Raw genomic sequence first — 20,196 nt, 5'->3', positions numbered from 1 at the left:
ATTTGCACACTATGGAATACTACTCTGTCATAAAGAAGGATAAGCTTGAGTCATTCTTAGGAAAATGGAGACACTTGGAGACCATAATGTGAGATAAACCAGACACACAAGCTTAAACATCACATGAGAAACTCAGAATAAAAATAGAGAAATAAAAGATAAGTTTATGAAGTAGGGAGACATCTTTCTCAAAGGAGTGAAGGGATAGAGGGAAGGCAGTGAGAAAAGGATATAAGATGTGATGTTTATATACACAATTCCACAAGAAATATACACAGTGTGTACTGCAAACTTGGGATAATTTAAACAGAAGAGCTGTGAAGACTGGAAGAACACAACTCAGCCCTGTCCCACATCAGGCAGTAGCTGGAAGGAACGATTTGAAGAGCAGGTTTCTGGCAAGGTCTGCCTCTCTTCCTCCCTACAGAACACTTTCCAGGGCGGCACAAGTGTTTGGCATGTGAGGACCTGCAGGGAGATTGTGCTGAATGGGTGAATGAATACTTAGTTTACTTTCTTTTTAGTTTTTTATACTGATGAAACAGCTTCAGTTACAAAAGTCCCAAAGGAATGTTTTTCTGTTTGATGAAATCAGCTGTGGAGAGCATCCTAACCTGGGGACCCTGGCTCACAGCATGTTCTTTCTCTGAGAAGCGAGCGTCTCCTGGCCAGCAGCGTCCACGAGGGAGACCCTGCCCCTCCGTCCCACCGCAGGCTCAGCCTCTGCCCCAGTCCCTGCCGCGTAGCTGTCTTTTTCTGACTTGACCTTTCCTTTTCTAATAAATTCATAGAGTGATTTCTTTTGCTGGAGACTTTTCTATACCTTCTCAGCTCCCAAGTCAATGAAACTAGACATTTAAAAAAGCATTTTCTGGGCTATAGGTTTAGCTCAGTGGCACAAGCACCTGCCTGGGCAGCATGAAGTTGTGAGCTCGATCCCTGATATCATAAACAAATAAGCAAGCATTTTTTGCAAATCTTGCAATGACACTGCTGTATTTATGTTCTGATTCTTGCCTTTTTAATAGTCGTGTCTGCATGTGTATGTGTGCATGTGTGTTACTGGAGACTGTGGAACCCAGGGCCTTCACTCTGAAAGAGTCTCATGGAATTGCCCAGATGGGGCTTGAACTTGCCGTCTTCCTGCCTCAGCCTTCCAAAGTGCTGGGATTACAAGTGTATTTCAGCAAGCTTAGGCCCCTTTAGTGTACTTAGTTCAAAAATAAAAATACAAAGTTAAAAGAATTAAGGGCATCTGAAGAGACAGTTTACCAAAAATGCTGTTTGGAAGCTAAACGTAAACTTGATTTAGCCACAGAGTTATTTTTTCATACAAGCTAGCAGAGGAAACTAAATATTTAATTGCTTGAAATCTCTCTCCATATGGCTCCTAGAGAACACAGGAATATTTGTCCCATAAAGGTGACTGGATTTTCCATCATCAAGAGTGGAAAAGAAAATTAAAAACACATCCTCATCTGGAGCCTCTTCTGTTCCTTCAGACTGCGCTCCAGAGCCAAATCATAAAGGTTGGCCTGCACCTCCCAGAGAGATGACAAAGCCAGGGCCACATGGGCCGGGCCTATTCTGGGCAGGGGTTGGGGGGCCAGCATTGGCCAGTTCAAGGACCCCGGCCCTGTGCAGGGCACCTCGGAGTGAGCACCCACCCTGCTGCCACACACACAAGGCAGGCACAGCTTCCCTCTCATTTTCCTTTCCTTTTGACTGTGTAGCAACTGCTCCTTTTAGCAGAATGAAAGTTACTGAAAAGAAGAAAAAAATCCCAAATCTGGCATTAGGGTACCCCAGAGCCCTGGAGCCTGGCGCCCAGGCCTGAGGCAGCTTGCAGGTTTGCGCTGTCTGCTGTGTCCCTCGCCTGGAGTCTGCGGCCAGTGGCGCTAACCGCCTGCAACACTCTTCAGAAATCCATCAAAGGTCCTGCTGAAGGATATTTCTAAGGGCCTCACTGTTCTCTTTCACCGACTGAAATACCCTTCCCCAGCACTTGAAAAAAGTTGCTCTGCCTTTTCATCTCTCTGAGTGTAAACATTGTTTTGCGTGAAAAGAGCTGAAAAAGCTCTTGCTTTCCCTTGAAATTTTATTTTTAAATAAGAGAGGGAGAAAATCCTTTTGGGGACTAATACTAATAATACAGGTCAAAGTGTCAGGCGATATACAATTAAATGGAAAACAAAAAAGGACCCCCTCTTTTTCCCACAGCACAATGGCACTGGAATATAAATTACCAATGAAGATGAAATAATACTTCAAAGCCTGCGGACCGGGCAGTGCGGTGTTTACAAAGTATTTTCCATGGCACGATGAGACATTAAAGATGATGGTAGCCCAGGGACCCCAGGGGGTTGCTGAATAGACCTGAACTAGCATGCGGTAGGATTTTAGGTCCCTATCGCCTGTGACCCCGTGATATGCTTTGTTTCACAAGGGCAGCTGCAGTTATCAACAGATGTTTCAGCAATAAATAATTGGTATCATCGTGGAAAAGACCCGTCTACCTGGGGTGAGGGCATAATACCCAAAACACTGCCCAGCTATTACAGCCACATTAATCTCCCATCTCCCCGGCTCCCTCAGGGAGCAGCCTGCAGGTGTTTTTTCTGGGAGACCGAGGACAAACCCTCTTAAGTCAGCCAGCTTTGTGTGGAGTGTAAAGGAGGTTGGCCCCTGCCATAAATTTCTGTCTGTGGCCACACAGCAAAGGAGAAAGGACTGGGGACGAGGCTGGGGGAGGAGGGTGGGAGAGGGCAGGAGAGGGGAGGGAGTGGCACAGGCAAAGTGGAAACTGGAACAGTTTTCGAGATTAAGTTCAGCCCGGAGAGTAAGTTCCAAATGCCCCTCACGTCACGGCTCAGGGACTGAGGCAAAGACTCGATTTTTCTTAAGTGGTTTTGGCTTTGGTGTGCTACTTGTGGAATTAACTGAACAATGACGTGTGCAAACTCCGTGGTGCTCATTTTAAACATGGACAGGAAACTTTTATGGGAAAGATTCACTCCAAGGTTAAAAAAAAGCACAGAAATAATGAACTGCAAGCAAATGTAAGAACTGAAAAGACAAACTCAGGGGTCTTTAGCTACCTTTTTATGGAAGAATGGACTCTCACATTTCATCCCTTATTAGAACGCGACCATCCAGTTTCAGTGAACCTGCAGACTGAAACTAAATTATACTGGGACAAAAAAAGAAAAAGTCCAGAATTTACTCAGGCTGTGTTTAACAAGTGGGGCTGTTAAAAGCAGGCAGAGCTGGGGAGAAGCACCCGCTGATAGTTCTCTGTATTTACGAAACAGCGTGGGCCACCATTGTGTGCTTGGGGTGGGCACCACGGGAAGGCTCCCAACAGTCCTCAGGGGTACGGCTGCTTAATTTAGAGCTTTCTAGGGCGACTCGGAGTTCAAAAAGCTCTGAGAGTAAACACCCTGCGCACTAGCATAGGCCCAGAGGCCTGATTCTAAGGATGGCTACCAAGTGACCCTGTGGGCAGCCACAGGCTTCTTTCACGGCCTGAGCCCACTGCCCCATGGCTCTGTTGCGGGGTGCACGGGTGGGGAGGGCTCAGTGGCTGTCCACGAGCATTGGCCTCCTGACTCATGCCCACTCACAGATGCCCCAGGCTCCGTTTCCCACTGCGGGTCTCCGAGTCCTCTGCCATGGTTTCTGACTCTCCCCTTGCCCTCGGTCCAGCCTCTGCTCCTGCCTTGCCCTCCGGGAGCAGCTGACAGGCCCTAAGAATCTGAACTTCCACCAAGACCGCAAGTGTTGCCGCTGCTGACACTGTTGCAGGAAAGTCTCAACGCAGGGGCCGGTGCTTCAGAGAGGCCCTGCTCCATACAGGGTGAAACCCTGGTCAGAGACAGCTCTTCACTTCAAATGAACCAAAATCAAGAAAACTGCACGCTCAGTGTTTCTGTCATGTGCGCCACGTTTCCAGGACTCCCAGTGGCACAGGAGCTCTGCTGACGGCAGATGGAGAGGCCGAGTCAGCACTGCTGTCTCTGTGCCTGTTCCCAGGGCAAAGGTGTCCTCTGCACTCTAATCTCCTCGTGTGTAAAAGGAGGGTGACAATGGCAATCATCACACAGGGCTGCTGGATACTCAAACGACATAATGCAAATGCACACATTTTGTAAACTCAATATGCAAAATATAATTATTTCATTCTGTTTCTCCTGTTCTGTTTTTCTTTGGGTTTTTACTGTCAGTTTTTTGTTTTATTTTTTTCTTTAGACAGGATCAGATTGAGACCGTGAGCCCACAATCCCCTTGCCTCAGCCTCTAAGTGCTGGATTATAAGCGTGCACCATTACACTCTATTCCTCAACTAATACCCACCACTCTAAGACCTCTGCTACACACTGCATTCTTTCCAAGTACTCACTTTTGCCTTTTGCTGTAATCCCCAGGCGGTCTTATGTTCATTTTTGGGGGGATAAGAGAGATGGAGGTTTCACTACTGCTATCAAGTGCCTAAGATACTACTGTGTGCCTAGAGGCTAAGGAGTCTTTCCTAGATTTTTGCTTCAACAAAGATAGTGCCTATACAGTTATTTTGGGATGACTCCCAAACACAAGTGCATGTAAACCAATAAAGCAAACATTTAGGTCATTGTTTTCATGCCTCAGCTTCTGACAAACCCATTTTTATGTAAGAAAAATTCACGTAAGCCAGGAGGCTCCCTTGGCATGCTGAGAGAATGTGGGCAGGCAGCATTGTCATCAAAAGGGAAAGGCTCTCCTTGCGACACCCCAGAACCTGAGCCCCCGCCCACCTGGTTCTTCTGCTGGCTGTTCTGGGCTCTCTCCTATGGGGGTGAGCTGTCAGTTAGATTACCCTTTGCTGAGTGAGGAATCAGCCAGCCAAGGGCTTGAACTTGAGGCCTCCTAAACAGCCTGTGAGCTGTTGGGGCAGGAACAGGACCTGGGAAGGGACAGACCAACCCAGGGGTTTAGAGGAGAAGTTGTGTTGGTAAAATGGTGGTGAATTGATTCTTTTAAGACACCCAACTTTTAGAAAATGGAATTTCAAAATGCAAATGTTACCAGGCATGGTGGGGTCAACATGACTTCTGTGGCTCACCAAGGGTATGTTTGTGTTTATGTTGGGTTTATGTTGCACCCACTGAGCACCTCTCTTCACTTTCCTCAGACTTGGGTTTCCAACACCAGATCATATGGGACAGCGATTTCCCATCAGTCTGCGTGGCAATGCTGCCCATGACAGTAGGGGCTGTCTTGTGCTTCAGGGAAATTTAATCTGAGACCATTTAGAGGCTAAGCCCCTCCCCAGGGGTGTCAGGGGACAGGCGGGGTGGCTCTTCCTACCAGCAACTGGTGCAGCGCAGCGCCAATCACATCCTGCAGGTTGGTTTTGTCCTCTGGGCTCAGGGCTTGTTTGTACTGCCACTTTTCAGGCACGAAGGGCCACTTCATTTCCTTTGCCTCCTGGATCAGGGTTCTTAACTCTCTGGAGAGTGAAGCTGCAAAGGTCAGGGTTCAGGTAAGGAAATCTCTGTGGAAGAAAAGGCAGCCGAGCCCCTTGCATTATGATGAACGGCCTCACAGCAAACAGGGCAGCTCCACCTTGGCCTGCTGCCCTAAGCCGCTGGCTGTGACCCAAAGAACAATAGCACGGGGCTATCTGTCAGGGGTGGCCTTGGTCTGCTCTACCCTCCAGGTAAATTGGGGTAGTCAGGCATTGAGAAAGGTTTTTAGCAGGAAGGAAGGTACTTCAGTGACTATCCCTGCATGAAGAATCAGAGGCAGGAATGAAGGAAATATTAGTTTCCCTGTAAAACGAGAAAGGGACGGGAAAGGAATGGCATGTTGGGCTGGTGGCAGCTGGCTCATGTCAACAGTCAATTTGTTCAACCCAGTTTTACTTCTCTAGAGGACTCACCCCATCCTTTCACTGTGGATGGCACTTAGACACAGACAACAAACGCAAAGAAACACAAGTGAGCCGTGCAGGGCACGACTCACCTTACATGGCCTGTTGGAACCGCGGCATCGCTCAGTGAGCACCACACCTACTTAGACCTGGCCGAGGTCTTCCATCCAAACTTCAGAAACCTCCAAGCTTTGGAGACAGGATGGTTTTTCCTATATTTGATACCCAAACCAGATTTGAATTGACAAGGGCTATTAGAGTTCTGATGATGCAACTTAGTGAAATTATCGCAAACGTTTGTAAAAAAATTTTAAGGTTCCCTTTAGACGTTGCCCTATGAAAGCAACACACAGTACACACACCAAGACACCCTCCCCACAAGAGAAGTCTGAATGCTGAGAGTGTTCTGAGCATAGGTGTCGGAATAAGGGGCTACAGCCACGGGTACACAATCACCAGCTCTGGATTTCTGAACATGTCTGTGACTACATTCATCTTTTCTAAGTCTGCTTATATATTTTGATGAATGGAAATAAAATTCACTGCACTGTCTAGGTCTGCAATGCCAGAGCCAGCCTAGATATTTTTTTCCCTCTCTCTTGAATGTATCTGGTTGTCAAATCCTAGGGTTCCTAAGATTCTGTTTCTGGTATGTTTTGCCTGAGTTCTGCTTCCAAACTCACTCCATCTGCTCCATCTTCCATACTGTTGATCTTTTTCCCCTAGAAACAAGGTGGACCTGGCTATTGCCTTGCATCAGACTCTTCTGTGCTTTAGTTCTGCACATCCTGTTCTGAATGATTGTCCTGCACCTGCCCAAAGTCTTGGTGCACCCAGACGCGCCACAGCAGCATCGGGCCCAAATACTGCCACTCCTCTCCATGGCCTCAGGTGCACACTCCTCCCAGCCTGCATCCTACTCTTACATAGTTACATGTTCGGCTCACTGGGCTGGAAATGTCCTGAAGACGAGTACCATGTCTCACGTCTCACTCCTTTTCACCCCCGGTGAAAATCAGTCTTGGTGTCTATATGAGACATGCTAAATAGAGCAAAACAGATATGACAGGGAGAACCAAAACTGAAAGAAGAGAAGGAAGAAGAATCTAACTGTGTCTTGGTCCTCCGCAGCTTTCCGTGGACTAGGCATTGAGGGAAGGCTGTTGCTCCTTGGCACTGAGGGAATAGTTTACGGGCCATGTCAGCTGGTTACTGTGGATGATTTACAGCAGCACACCCCACAGGGAGTTGATCTTGGGAGTCAGGGACGGATGTGGTCATTTTCTGCCAGAGCCACTCAGCTGTCTTCCTGCCACTGACACAATGTCACCTTCCAGTGATGTATCCAGGATACAGAGAAAATTCCTTCCAGGGCATTTCTAAACAGTTCAGGGCAGGATGCCCGCTTGCTTGGGGCATCCTATGTGACCTGGTGCTCTCATCCATGGTGCCCTGTTTCCGCCTCCGAAGCGTCCTGCTTTGGTGAATTATCTGGAGACTGACTCTGCATAAACATGAGCAACCACTGGACAACAGAAAAGTGATTTCTGGATTCAGAGAACTGCATCATGCTTTGGATGGAGCAGTTTACTCTTCTCAAGTTTCTTCATGGTAGCAGAGAAGCTTATTCTTCACAACTCACTTTTGCCTCTTTTGCACCACCTACAAGGTCCTGCTAGATCATGACCAGCAGAGTGACATACATGTGAGTCTGGCAAGCCACTCCTGCACTGGGGCATCCAGCTGGTGCAGAAAAGAAGCTTGCAGATGCGGGTGGGGAATGGACTGAATGCGGTGGGGAATGTGTGATTTCATTTCCAAAGGACTGAAAATGAAAAGGTTACAGATAATCATGACTCCCGCCAACATCTGCAAGTGTCTGTAAAAATGTGTGTTCTAGGTACTGAGGATTTAGCTCAGCAGCATAAGTGCTTGGCTAGCAAGCGCAAGGTCATGAGTTCGATCCTTGGTACAAAAAAAGAAGAATGCTTGAAAAATGCGTGTGCCTATAGCTAAGGAGAGACAAAGCCCTTCACAGAGCCTCTCCCTGTGCATAATGAACAGAGGACAAGAAGTCAGTAATCCACAGATGGATCTTATTTTTGTATCAAATGGCAGAATGTTACAAACATGAAGAGAAATATTTAAAACACATAAAAGAGATAGACTAATAGAGCAACAATATTTCAGTGATGCATATATATAGTGTTTCTCTCTCAAAACCAGTTAGAGGAGAAATAAAAGTTATTTTTAACTTTTCAGACTTTGCAACTGAAACATCCTCATCCATGACTGGCTGACACTGTGCATGTCCAGACTCTGAAAGGAGCAGAGCCAGACTCCTCAGTGCTGGTCTCCATGATGCCAGGCTTGTTGGATGAGGAACTTATTTCAGAAAATAGCACGAGGGTGCATGGGTGATGCAGAGGAGAGCCACTGCACCAGGGAGATGACATAGCTACGGCAAGTGTCGAAGTCTATGGAAATTGATGAGGCACAAAATCCCTACTTGGGAAAAAAAGTATGTGCCACCATTGAGAAGTTGCCTCCATTTTTTAATAATTGAAATTTTCAGGCACCGGCCAACTCAGACTCTTTGTTCCTGTTGAACTAAACTGTTTCTTGTAGCCTCATGTTTACTGAAGCCTGAAATTAGAACTGACAGCAATTCACTGCAACAAAGTGAGCTTCCACCCCTGTCTGTCCGCCTGCAACCCAGTCGCATTCATGCCCTAGAAATCTCCCCATCTCTCGGTGGTCATCTGCCAGGAGAAGAAAAATAGGACAGAGATGAGATCGTGTCACCCAGGCAGGGGACAGAGGAGCGGCCTGCCAGCTGACTCCACTGCAAGTCTCCCATCCTCACCTCGGCATCGCTGGTCCTCCCTCTTGTCCTCCTCGGACACATCTGGTGGCGCCACCAAGAGCTGGTCCAGTGCTTGCTCGCACTCTTGCAGGAGCTCAGCAACAGCTTTATGATTATTCATGATGACTGCCCTCCCTTGATGATGAACCAAGGGTCCCTGGGTCCGTGGTGATCAATTACCTAGGAGAAGACATCGATCCTTAATAAAGGAACCTCTTGAAGGCCAAGCTACCTGGTGAACAAAAGAGGGAGAAAGATGATTAACTGAAGCATCATCAATTATCTGTAAGACTCAAGCAGGGAGGGATAATAGGAGGAACACATGAAAATACATCACAGCCTGAGGACGTTATTAGGGGAGGGTGTGAAATGAGTCCAGGGCCTGGTTTCGACAGGCAGGACCTCGTAGGCATCACGTGTAGAAGGGATGGGCTCTGGTGCAGACCCTGTCACCCACAGTGAGGTCGAGAGCCAAATGAAATGAATCCGCCCTGTGATTTATGTACTTTCTGTGTCCTCCTTAGCGCCTCCAGATCCCAACAGCTTTGCACCTTCCACCTTTATGGATGTGCATGGGCAGCATCTGGCTAATAGCACTAACATTCACAGACAGGCTCGTGTGAATGAGAAGTGTACCAACCACTCCCCTAAGCCCCTGGCGGCTCCCCATGCAGAATGCTTCATGACAGTTTGCATGATAGAATTTAGACCCAGAAAGGCTATGACAGATGCCAAATTTAGCCCTTCACTGGTAGGCACATTGCCAAGTAAAACAGAGAAATGATATAACAGAAAGCCTAATTTCCTAGGTCTATCATATGAGTGGACCTACCATACAGATGTATGGGTCGGCTTAGGTTGCTATTTAACATGCAAACTGTTGACATATTGTCTCTCTGCCTCTGTTTCTGCCTGTCTCTGGTATTGGGTAATGAACCCAGGGCCTCAACATTGAGCTACGTCCCCAGACCTTTTAAAATTTTTCTTTTAAGACAGATTCTGGTAAGTTTCCCAGTCTGGGCTTCAGCTTGCAACCCTTTTGCCTCTGCCTTCCAGAGTGCTGGGCTTACAGGTGTGTGCCTCTATGTCTATCTGAGAGGTCTCCTATGTAACTATGAATTCTGGGCAAATTGGGTTGTTGGGCTAAATGGTTTCCAGTGTCCTTTTGTGCTTAAGTCTGTATAAGAAGTGTTTTGTGTTCAAGTTGGTCAATAGCCTGGCTAGCTAGGAAAAGAACTAAGTGCTGTTCAGAATTTTACTTTCCTGTTGCTGCAGCCGGGACTATACGAGAACGTGTTCATCCCTTGCACATGCCGTGAGCAAAGAAGATGGACAAGCAGCACACTAAGGTGCACAAGAGGCCACTGAACAGTGGTAACACATTCTCACCATTCCTTGAGAGAGGGAGAGATTGGTTAAAGAGATTAATACGGAGGTCAAGGAATACAGTTGATGTTGAGAAGGTAAAAATCAACATTGCTTGATGCAAGCTACCTGCAAGTTGGGTGCTCATTTTTCTTCAAGTCCTAAATCAAAGCAAAAAGAACTTCCTGATTGCCTTTTCAAAAGACTTCAAATAGAAAGACGGTACAACATGGACATAACGAAGAGCTAGCATCATCATTTTGTTTTAATAGCACATCCTCCTTTTGTCTGCAGGCCTATAGTAATGTTTTACTGGTGCTACGTTAAGGTAGAAAGTAGTTTTTGTCAAATTTATAGAAGCAAAGAGCAGAAGGGCAAGGACCTAAGGCTCAGAATGTGAGGTGACAGAGATGCTGATCAAAGGATGCCAGTCTTAGATAGGGTGAGTTTAAGAGATCTGATCACAGCATGGTGATGACAGCTAATGACAACAATTTAGTATTCACAGATGAAAATAAGTACCTGAGGTAATATTTTTGCCAATTAATTTGATTTAGCCATTTGGCAACATGTGCTTATATCGGAACATCACCTTGCGCACCATAAATATATGATTGTAATTTGAGAGTAAAAAATAAAATCAGACAAAAAGTAATCTTCCTTATGTGATGTTAAATTTTAACTGCTCTGTTTCTGTAAAGGATTTAAAAAGCCACAGTACATGGTAACAAAAGGACTTAGAAATAGGACGTGAATGCATGTAACAGAGTACAACAGCAACTTCCGCTCTTCAGATGACTACTGGTGAGCGCCCTGAGAGTCAGTTCTGAGGTTCACTCCTCTCTCCTGTGTTTCTTGGCTGGGAAAGAGTATTTACAACAACTGCATAGATGCTTCTGTTTCTTAAATTGTATATTTAGTCTCAGTCTAGATAAAGCAGGTCGTGTTTGCTGAAGAATTTCTAACATTTGTTAAAAATTCCTAGCTCCTCTGAGACCCCTAAGTATAACATCTGTATGTATATTTTTCTTTGTTTTAGAAATACTGGCTTGGATTTTAAGAAGAGCCAGAAGCATTTGTCCTGGGCCTAAAGTGAATGGAACTATGGGCAGCAGAAAGAGCGTGGCAGATTCACACTGGAAATGCCCTCTGCTGTGATGGGATGCAGAGGGGACTGCAACCTGACCTGTTAGGTGCTGACTGCAGTGACTGACGTGGGAGCTGGACCAGAGTGATGGCATCAGTGATGCAGAAGGCTGGACAGCCCCGAGAGCTGTGGAGGAAGCCAAGCCTGGTGCCTCCAGCACGGCTGGTGCTGGGCACATGGAAGATGTGTTAGGAGTGAGTGTCTGATTCTGCTTCAGTAAAGCTCGAGCTGAGACTTAGAGACAGTGCACTGCCGAGTCTTCTAGGGAAAGACACAAATACACCACCTACCTCCTATTTTCTTTTCTAGCTACAGAGATAGTAAGAAAGATAAGTTATATTATCTGCAGAAAGCAGTCACACTTTAACCAAGAAAACATGTCTAAAAAGAGAAGACCAGATTTCCAAGAGAATTCATGTTTAGTGCTCATGATTCCTCAAAACGTGGTGAAAACCCTTTTGATGCTTGTGGAAGTTATAGCATTTTCATTCTTTGCTGTAAAATTCAAGGGAGACAATAAGAAGAAAATGCTGTAACACAAGAAACATTTCAGAATCCAGCCCTGTGTGCAGTCTTGCCCACGTCACTGTCAGGCTGGACACGCTGGAGCCAGGAAACTTCTCTCCCAGGGCAGTCCTGCCAGAAATTGTGATAAACTTCACTTATACAGGAATCATTTTCAGCTTCAGTGCCTGCTCCTCTGGACTGAGGTATGCTGTGAGCAGGTCATTGTTTCTAACCCTGAATAAGTAAAGTCAGATAAAAAAAGTAACTGACAAATTATACTGACAAATTAAATTTTACTTGCTTTGCTTCTGTAAAAAATTTAAGAAGCAACAGTACATGGTAACAAAAAAACCTATCCCCCCCCCACCGCCCGTTATAATCTAATGCAGGTAACAGTGTGCAACAGCTACTTCTTGACCAATTCCACTTCCTATTCTTTAGTTAACTATTTGTGAGTGTCTTGAGATTCACGCTTCTTATTTGTGTTCCTCAGGTAGGGAGGAGTAATTGCAAAATATATAGATGTTTCTCTTTTAAGTGCTTTTGTAACCTATGCTTTATTTTTTTTTCTCTTAGAAATCCAATCTAATTTCCTTAGAAAGGGATTAGGGAACATAGCTGCTGGACGTGGTGGCACATGGTTATAACCCCAGTCCTTTGGAAGGCTGAGGGAGGAGAGGAGGATTACAGGGTTGAACGCAACCTGGGCAACTTAGCAAGATCACATTTCAAAATAAAATATAGGAAAAGGGCTTAGGATGTAGCTCAACAGCACCAAAAAATGCAGATAACTCTAAAATAACATCAGATACCCCCAGATTAGACTCATGCTCTCCAAGGCACACATGTAGGTGGACAGCTGCATGGCTGTGTGTTCACATATTCTGTGCTTGATTTTGACATATTTATTATTCAGTTCTATGGATGAGCTAGAATTTAGCAAAGTAGCTGAGTTATAGTTGACAAATCAGCCAGCATTCAAAAGACATGAATCAGTGAACTTTTCAAACCCCCCATTTCTTTGGACGTTTGTTTTCAGTCTTTTTCACTGGAAAGTAAGTATATCTGTTTGTCAGTATATCAGGGAAAATAAAAGACCCAAAAGGGATTTCCTGGGCTACTGGCTGCTACCTCTACAATAACCTACTAGACAGCTAGTGAGATTCCTGAGGTAGAAGATACAGGAAAGCATAAAGAAGTACATGACACATTCTGGTCAAGGACTTTATAATTTGAGGGTATGTTGTTTCACCATCACTATAACAAAATACCTGACATAATTAACTTATAAGCTCTTGGGACCTGGCCAAGATCCCCAACTGCCTGTATCAGGGGTATGGTGAAAGGATGAAATAAGAAACAGAGACAAATTAAGTAATGCATGATGAGGGTCTGGGAGGTCAAGGCCTCAGGATGGCCAAAGACCCAGATACTCTAACCCAGTCACTATTTATTGGGTGAGTACAGTACAGTGGGTGTATACCATGACAGAGGGGCTTGTGGAAGATCCCAGGTCAGCAGTGGCTGATGAAACTGCAGGCAATGGAATAACTGGGATGGCTCAAGAGGCTGGAGGCCAGGGCTGGGGATTTAGCTCAACACCCTAAGTGCCTACCTGGCAAGCATGGGGTTGTGAGTTCTATTCCCGGTACAAAACAAAACAAGAGGTTGAAGATGATCTTACACTAAGAAGGATCTTGCTCTGGAGTGTTCTTTTTCACCTTAGTAGTCTTAGTTTTGTCTTTGTGGATGGGAGAGCATGGCCCCTCCTGAGAGTCATGGGAAGTCTCAAAAGGGTGATACCATTATCCCAAGCCTCCATTTATTCCTGAGGGAAGTATGCAGAATCAGCCATTGTGATTTGTGGTCTCCAATAATACTCTTTATTAACTTACAAAAAGTTTTCTTTTGGCACTCAGTTTCAGAGGTTTCAGTACATGGTCAACTGGTTCCATCGCTTTGGGCTGTGATAAGGCTACCTGGCATGGAAGGGTGTGGCAGAGCAAAACAGGGCCCCTTGTCAGGAAACAAACAGGACACTGAGGAAGTAGCTGGGGGTTGGATGCTCCCTTTTGAGAGCACACCCTCAAACAACCTAAAGACCCCACTAACTCCATATTCCACACTAGGACACAGAAGGTTTTGGGGGACATTCAATATCCATGGTAAAGCAGAGGGTTAGAGTTAGGGTCAGAATTTACACACTGGATATTATTCATGATTCTTTCCAAAAGCTCAGTGATCTGTGTTAATTAATGGTTGGTTAGATCCACAAACCACATATAGAGCCAATTTCATTCATATGTACACGAACAATGATTTTAAAACTATTTTTTCATCTACATTCAAAATCTATTTTTAAGCTGTCCCTTGAGAAAATGTACTCCGATCTCTAGTGTACAGCAACAAAGACAGAATATCTTTCGTGGGGCACCAGCAACAACAGTCCCGACTTCCCTTCACTTGTGCCCTCTCCTGAATCCCGGACATGCATGCATGCACACTCGCAAACACACACGTGCACACACACACTCACCAAGCTGCCTCTGACACTGATTGGTGGAGAAGTGAGGAAATAGGAGAAGAAAAATCTAATGGGACTGAAAGGCAAGTGTGGTGTTCAGATACTTTTAAGTTAAAGTCATTTTTACAAAATTACTTTAAAACTGCATAAAAAAGAACTCTGGAGGCTGAGGTACAAGGATACTGAGTTTGGAGCCAGTCTGTGTTACATAACAAGACTCTGTCTTGAAAAAAATGGGAGAAAAAAGTTCTGAGTTATAAACCTCTTAAAAATATCAAGGGAATGGCAAGACTGAAGGACAACTCCAAGGACAAAAGCCCCAAGGGAGCCATCCACAGTTTAACTGCAGCGCAGGAGCCCGCCTGTGCCTTGGGTGTGTTTTCCAGACTCCACGAGCTTAAACATCGGTTTGCACCATCACAGAGAGTGGAGAGTAGGGTGCGACACCAAAGGCCCAAGGAAGTCCGTGAGGAGGGAACCCTCATCCCCGCCCCTGACCTCTGCTGTAAACCCCGCTCCCAGAGGGCTGCTCCTCAGGGGGAGCAGAAACAAGCACACACCTGCCCCTGAGCCCACCAGGAGGTGACCTGTGGCCAAGCCCGCTGCTTGGTGGAAGGATGTGGAACCTTAAAGTCCATAAAAGCCTTGATAACCATTAACTTAAAATAAATTATCTAAAAAGTCACCCTGGAACAGTAGTGTTCTCAGGCTACTGATAGAATTAAGCATTATCCTTTCTGAAGGAATCAGACTTCAACTCAAACGTCAAAGATTTCCAATAAAACACCAGGAAATATGAATGTTTGGTTAAATCTTACAAACTATTTACCAAACAAGAAAATGATGGAGCTGGGCGTGGTGGCTCACATCTGTAATTCCAGCACTTAGGAGGCTGAGGCAGGAGGATCGTTGTGAGTTTGAGACCAGCCTGGGCTACAAAGTGAGCTCAAGGCCAGCCTGAACTGCATAGAGATACCCTGTCTCAAAAAAGACCAAAAGAAAAAAAAAAGATGAATAAGCAGAAAACAGATAATAGAATTAGACCCATAAAGACTTCAGATCGTGGAATTACCAGATACAGGTTACAACACAGATAGGGTTCATGTGTTTAGAGACTAAGTAAGTGTTGAAAAGATGAGTGAAGAATGACAAACTATACAGAAATAATAGCAACTGGTTAACTGGAGGAGAGATATTTATTTAAATTATGATAATATTTTTATGATAATACTTTAAAATTGACATTAAAATATGTAACTTTGACTAGTAGGTGGAAAAACTACAAGAAAAAAAAAGATTTCCAAAGAGTGCAATGAAAAAATGAAAAAATAAACAAGGAAGGATGTGAAGGACAGAACAATTAGTAGAAATAACTTTGAAGGTAGCAGTATTTTCAATAAATGTAAGTGGACTGCTGGTAAATGCCACAAGTAAAAGATGGAGGTGTACTACATTTAAAAAAATAGCTACATAGATTTTACCAAAGCATAAGAATATAGAAAAGATAATGTCTGTGAAAAAAAGAATACAAAAAAAATATAGAAAGATAGGAAAAGAGACATTCAAAAATAACAGAAAGAAAGGCAGGGCGGCATACATCAGCGACCCAGCTTCGAGGGGCTAAGATAGCAGGATTCCAAGGTCACGGCTCATGTGGACAGCTTTGGGGGCTCCCGTGAAAAAAATAAGGAAGGAAAAAGGGCTGGAGATGTAGCTCAGTGCTTTCTGGGTTCAAAACCTGAATGAGGAGAAGTATCCAAGGAAGGAAAGGGGGAAGAGACCCACAGTGTAGCTGTGCTGGGGTCAGACGTGTAGGCTTTAAGGCAGCCGGTACTGCCAGAGAAGATCACTTCACCATGGTACATGCAGTCACTAGGAAGGCACAGCCACCTCCCCCGCCCCCCTCCTGCCAGGTGCAGACCTGAAGCCAAACTGAGGACTATGGTTCTTATCTAGCACACACTAAACAGAAAAAACAAAAACCCCAAACAGACTGAAAAGGACCAGCAATTAGAACTAGAAGCCCCTGCAGGCTGAGCTAGGAGAGCTGATGAGTCCACAGTCTTGAGCTGGTGGGGGGCGCAGCCTGGGCGACACAGAGCAGCAAAGCCAGAAAGAAGAGGTGCACTACATAGTTACAGTTCCAGGGAAAACAATGACATGTTCCTAGAGATTAAGATTCAAAGCAGACAAAAAGTTCAGTAATGCCTTGACTGATTGACAAAGTAGCAAACTTGATCCAATGCAGATTTAGAAAACACCACTCTCTCAACAACTGAAGAATATACATGCTTTTCAAGTGTACCTGAAATATTGACATTTTAATACCTTCTGTGCTAGAAAGAAAAATGTCAACACATTTTAGAGGGTTAGTGTCTTATAGAGGAGACCATACGACTAAAAGCAATGAAGTTGGTAACAAATAAGCAAAAGGGACTGCAATAAAACCGAGTGTGTGTGCGAGGTTAGAAAACACTCTTTTCACTAATGCAGGGTCCAAAGAAATAATTATTAGTCAGGAAGTCCTACAATGGAGTGACAAACACCGCCTACTCAAATGTTTGGAATTCAGTCACATAGAAGTAAAGGGTGACGGGATGTTAGCTCCCATAACAAGAGTAAGAAAATGAATAGAAAAATAAACTACAAGAAAATAAAAGAAAAAGAATAAAGAGCAAAAACTAATAAATAAAAAAAACAAACAACAGGAAGATCAATGTAATAAAACACTGACTTTATTTATTATACTTTTTTTGGTACTGGGGATCAAACTCACAGCCTCACACTTGCCAGGCAGGTGCTTGTGCCACTGAGCTAAACCCCCAGCCCCAACACCCACTTTTTTTTAGTCTTTTTTTTTTTTTTGAGATGGGGTCTCACTCTGTAGTTCAGGCTGGCCTTGAGCTCACTTTGTAGCCCAGGCTGGTCTCCAACCGGCAACAATCCTCCCACCTCAGCCTCCCGAGTGCTGGGATTACAGGCTTCTAACACCCACTTTTAAAAGAGCAAAATGAGTAACAAGAGGGCTGAGGATGTGGCTCAGCAGCACAGCGCCTGCCTGGCAAATTCAAGCTTGTGAGTTCGATTCCTCCTAACAAAAAGCAAATAAAAAACCAAAAAAACTAATAACAAACTCCTGGGAAACTTGACTGAGAGACAGAGGAAAATAAAAATTGATATAAAAATTTGATGAGAGGACTTCCAATAAAGTATTGGAAGCACTGTATATCAATAAATTTGAAAACTTAGAGAGACAGTAATTCCTACAAAATACGACTTAAAAGGGATAAGGCAAAACAGAAAATTGTACTGCTCTATAATCTTAAAGAAATTTAAACAATAGCTTAAAATTTTTCTTATAAAGAAAACAGTAGAAACCTAATTTTTGCAACACATTTTTAGTAATCATTCAACAAATTAAAAATGGAATTTTTGGCAAATGTTAAGGAATCAAAACACTGGAGGAAAAATGTCAAGGGAGAAAAGGAGAGTCCTATGCTGAGTCGAGTTAATATAAAATTTTATTAAATTATGCAAAAGCTATTGGTGCTGAAATAAATCTGCCCATAAATAAGATAAGGAGCCCAACAAGAGACCTAGACATGGACAGTTGATATATCATGGAGCTCTGAACATAGTATTGAGATGACTGGTTTGTTTTTAAAAATCAACAATAAAATTTACATGCAAAAGATGAAATTGTGCAGCCTCTATGACCTACTAAGAGAACGTTCGGTAGCTTCTCAGCTGTTTAAGAGCAAACGTAAAAGAGAAAGCTCTTGTAAACTTTAGAGAAAAATTTAAACAACTCAAAAAACAGAAGGCTACTCATAAAGGAAAAAACTGTATATTTAATTAATTGAAAAAAGTACTTCTGATCTGTAAAATATCATAAAGTAACTGAAAAGATACATTTTAAAGTGGAAGAAAGTATTTGTAACTTTGGTAGCTGACAACCTTCCATCTATGACATATACAGAATTCCTATAAATCAATGAGAAAATACAGTAGGAAAAGAATACGCAAAAGAGGCACCCAAGAGGACACAGGAGCTGCTAGCAAACATGAAAGTGTCCACACGTGAGTAATCTGGAACTACAGCTATATCACGATGAAAAGCTATTCACCACTTCTTGATTAGAGAGCCATTTTAAATTGGGAAATCATACAGAGAACACTCAGTGTTGTTGTATATTCCAACCTGTTTAGTGGAAGCCAGAGCCCAGAGCTGCGGAGTCTCACCCAGGACACACGCCATGAGCACGTCTGTTCTGACGTGTGTGCTCGGGTAAGAGGGGCCATGTATGTGACAGCAGCAGGGGCCATGCTCTGTAACAGCGAGCCAACAAAAGCAAACAATCTGCAAGTTCCTAAGAGGTAGAGTGGATCAGAAAATTCATACACTGGAACAGAATAAGCAAACAAATGAATAAAGTACATTTACATGTAACAACATGGGAGAATCTTAGAAATATAAAGGAAGCCCCAGATGAATACATGCATGACCATTCACAAACACTGATGACTAAACAGCATACTGGGCATACCTATATGGCATAGTTACAGAAATCAGGAGAGGAGGCCTCATACTGTGTTGTGCCTAAATATCGCACTGTATGGACCCCATAAATTTGTACAACCAAAGTAATAAAATAAATTTTAAAAGCAAGAAGGGGAATGATAAGCAACAATTCCACAGCTGTGGATTTCTGGAAAAGTAAGAAAACAAATAGGACGGGTGCATGGGAGACTTTGAAGGAAGAAATTCCTTAATTTAAATGGATCAATTGATGGGCCTTCACTGTATTTCACATTTTTATACCTGTCTTATAATTTCTTGATATCTATTCAACATTGAATTAAAAAATGAAAAAAAATAATACTAGAACCCAAGCCTCACAGTGTTTAATGAATAATAGATACCAGTTATAGGTCTTAGGGCTGGGATCAGGGACTTTCCTGAGTGTAAGAGATGCAGCTTTTTGTTTTGTTTTGTTTTCTGTAGCAGGGATTGAACCCAGGGCCTTTGCAATGAGCTATAACCTCAGCTTTTAAAAAATGTATTCTAAATTTTGTGACAGTGTCTTGCTAAGCAGCTATGTTGCTTCTGCTGACCTTGAACATGTGATCCTCCTGCCTCAGCCTCCTGGAGTGCTGTGATAATAGGCATTTGTCAACAGCTGGCTAGAGACACAGCATTCGCAGCATTTGCAGCGTTTGAGAGCAGGGTGGCCTTACTCAGTGAGCTCCAGAGGGGAGGATGTGGAGCACTGGGAAGGGGAAGCCAGGAAGCTGCTCTCAGCTAAAGGAAGACTCCGCTGAGATGGTGAGAAGGAGACTGTCATCTTGTGTGGGGGATTTAGGAGGAAACGGGTACAGAATGGCTGATAAGATAAGTGGTTCAAGTCATTCCTTAATTCTAATTTCTAAGAAAGTCATCTTTTCATCCCACTTACACAGAAGATAAAGGAATATGTTTAAATTTTCTAAAAATCTAAAAAGGAAAATTAAATTTTTGCAAGTTGTGTAAGTGAAACTAAATTCTTCACAGTTTCTGGCATCCAAAGATGTGCGCCCTGAGGACCACCCCTCATTAACGAACCGGAACCGGAGGTTTCTGCAGCCCTGCGCCCGTCTCCCTCTCCGGTGCCTCCAGCTCTGTGTTTACCAAACCTGGCTCTGCCCGAAGCGCTGAGAGCGTTCCGGGTCACTGCTGGGCGACCTGCGGCCTCAGGAAGAGAGAAGGGAGGGAAAGGCTACGGGTGCAGCGGGACCTCCACCACTCCGCGGCTACGGTTACCACTCCATCAGCCGGTGGACGGGGGAAGGCGGTTCCCCCAGTGACCCGCAGGTCAAGGCGACTCAAATCTGCCATCTGG

At 44.2% G+C, this 20,196-nt stretch overlaps 1 protein-coding gene across 4 annotated transcripts in view; it reads right to left on the bottom strand.

Moving 5' to 3' along the window:
- Positions 1–20,196, bottom strand: part of Alpk1 (alpha kinase 1) — a 131,832-nt gene that overhangs the window by 44,409 nt on the left and 67,227 nt on the right. For 3 of the 4 annotated variants that reach the window (XM_023564345.2, XM_063260634.1, XM_063260633.1), the window contains 2 exons: positions 8,775–8,954; positions 5,344–5,498 (listed from right to left, as the gene is read on the bottom strand). In XM_023564345.2, coding sequence (XP_023420113.2) covers positions 5,344–5,498; positions 8,775–8,895 — 276 coding nt within the window. In that variant the 5' untranslated portion in view covers positions 8,896–8,954. Of the gene's footprint in view, positions 1–5,343; positions 5,499–8,774; positions 9,007–20,196 lie in introns of all 4 variants that reach the window. The other variant, XM_063260632.1, reaches the window with a different exon arrangement.

Source organism: Cavia porcellus, unplaced genomic scaffold (genome assembly GCF_034190915.1).
Source record: "Cavia porcellus strain 051 isolate PalLab524CR breed Dunkin Hartley unplaced genomic scaffold, mCavPor4.1 scaffold_14, whole genome shotgun sequence".
Classification (NCBI taxonomy): Eukaryota; Metazoa; Chordata; class Mammalia; order Rodentia; family Caviidae; genus Cavia; species Cavia porcellus.
This window is presented reverse-complemented; position numbering and strand designations above follow the sequence as displayed.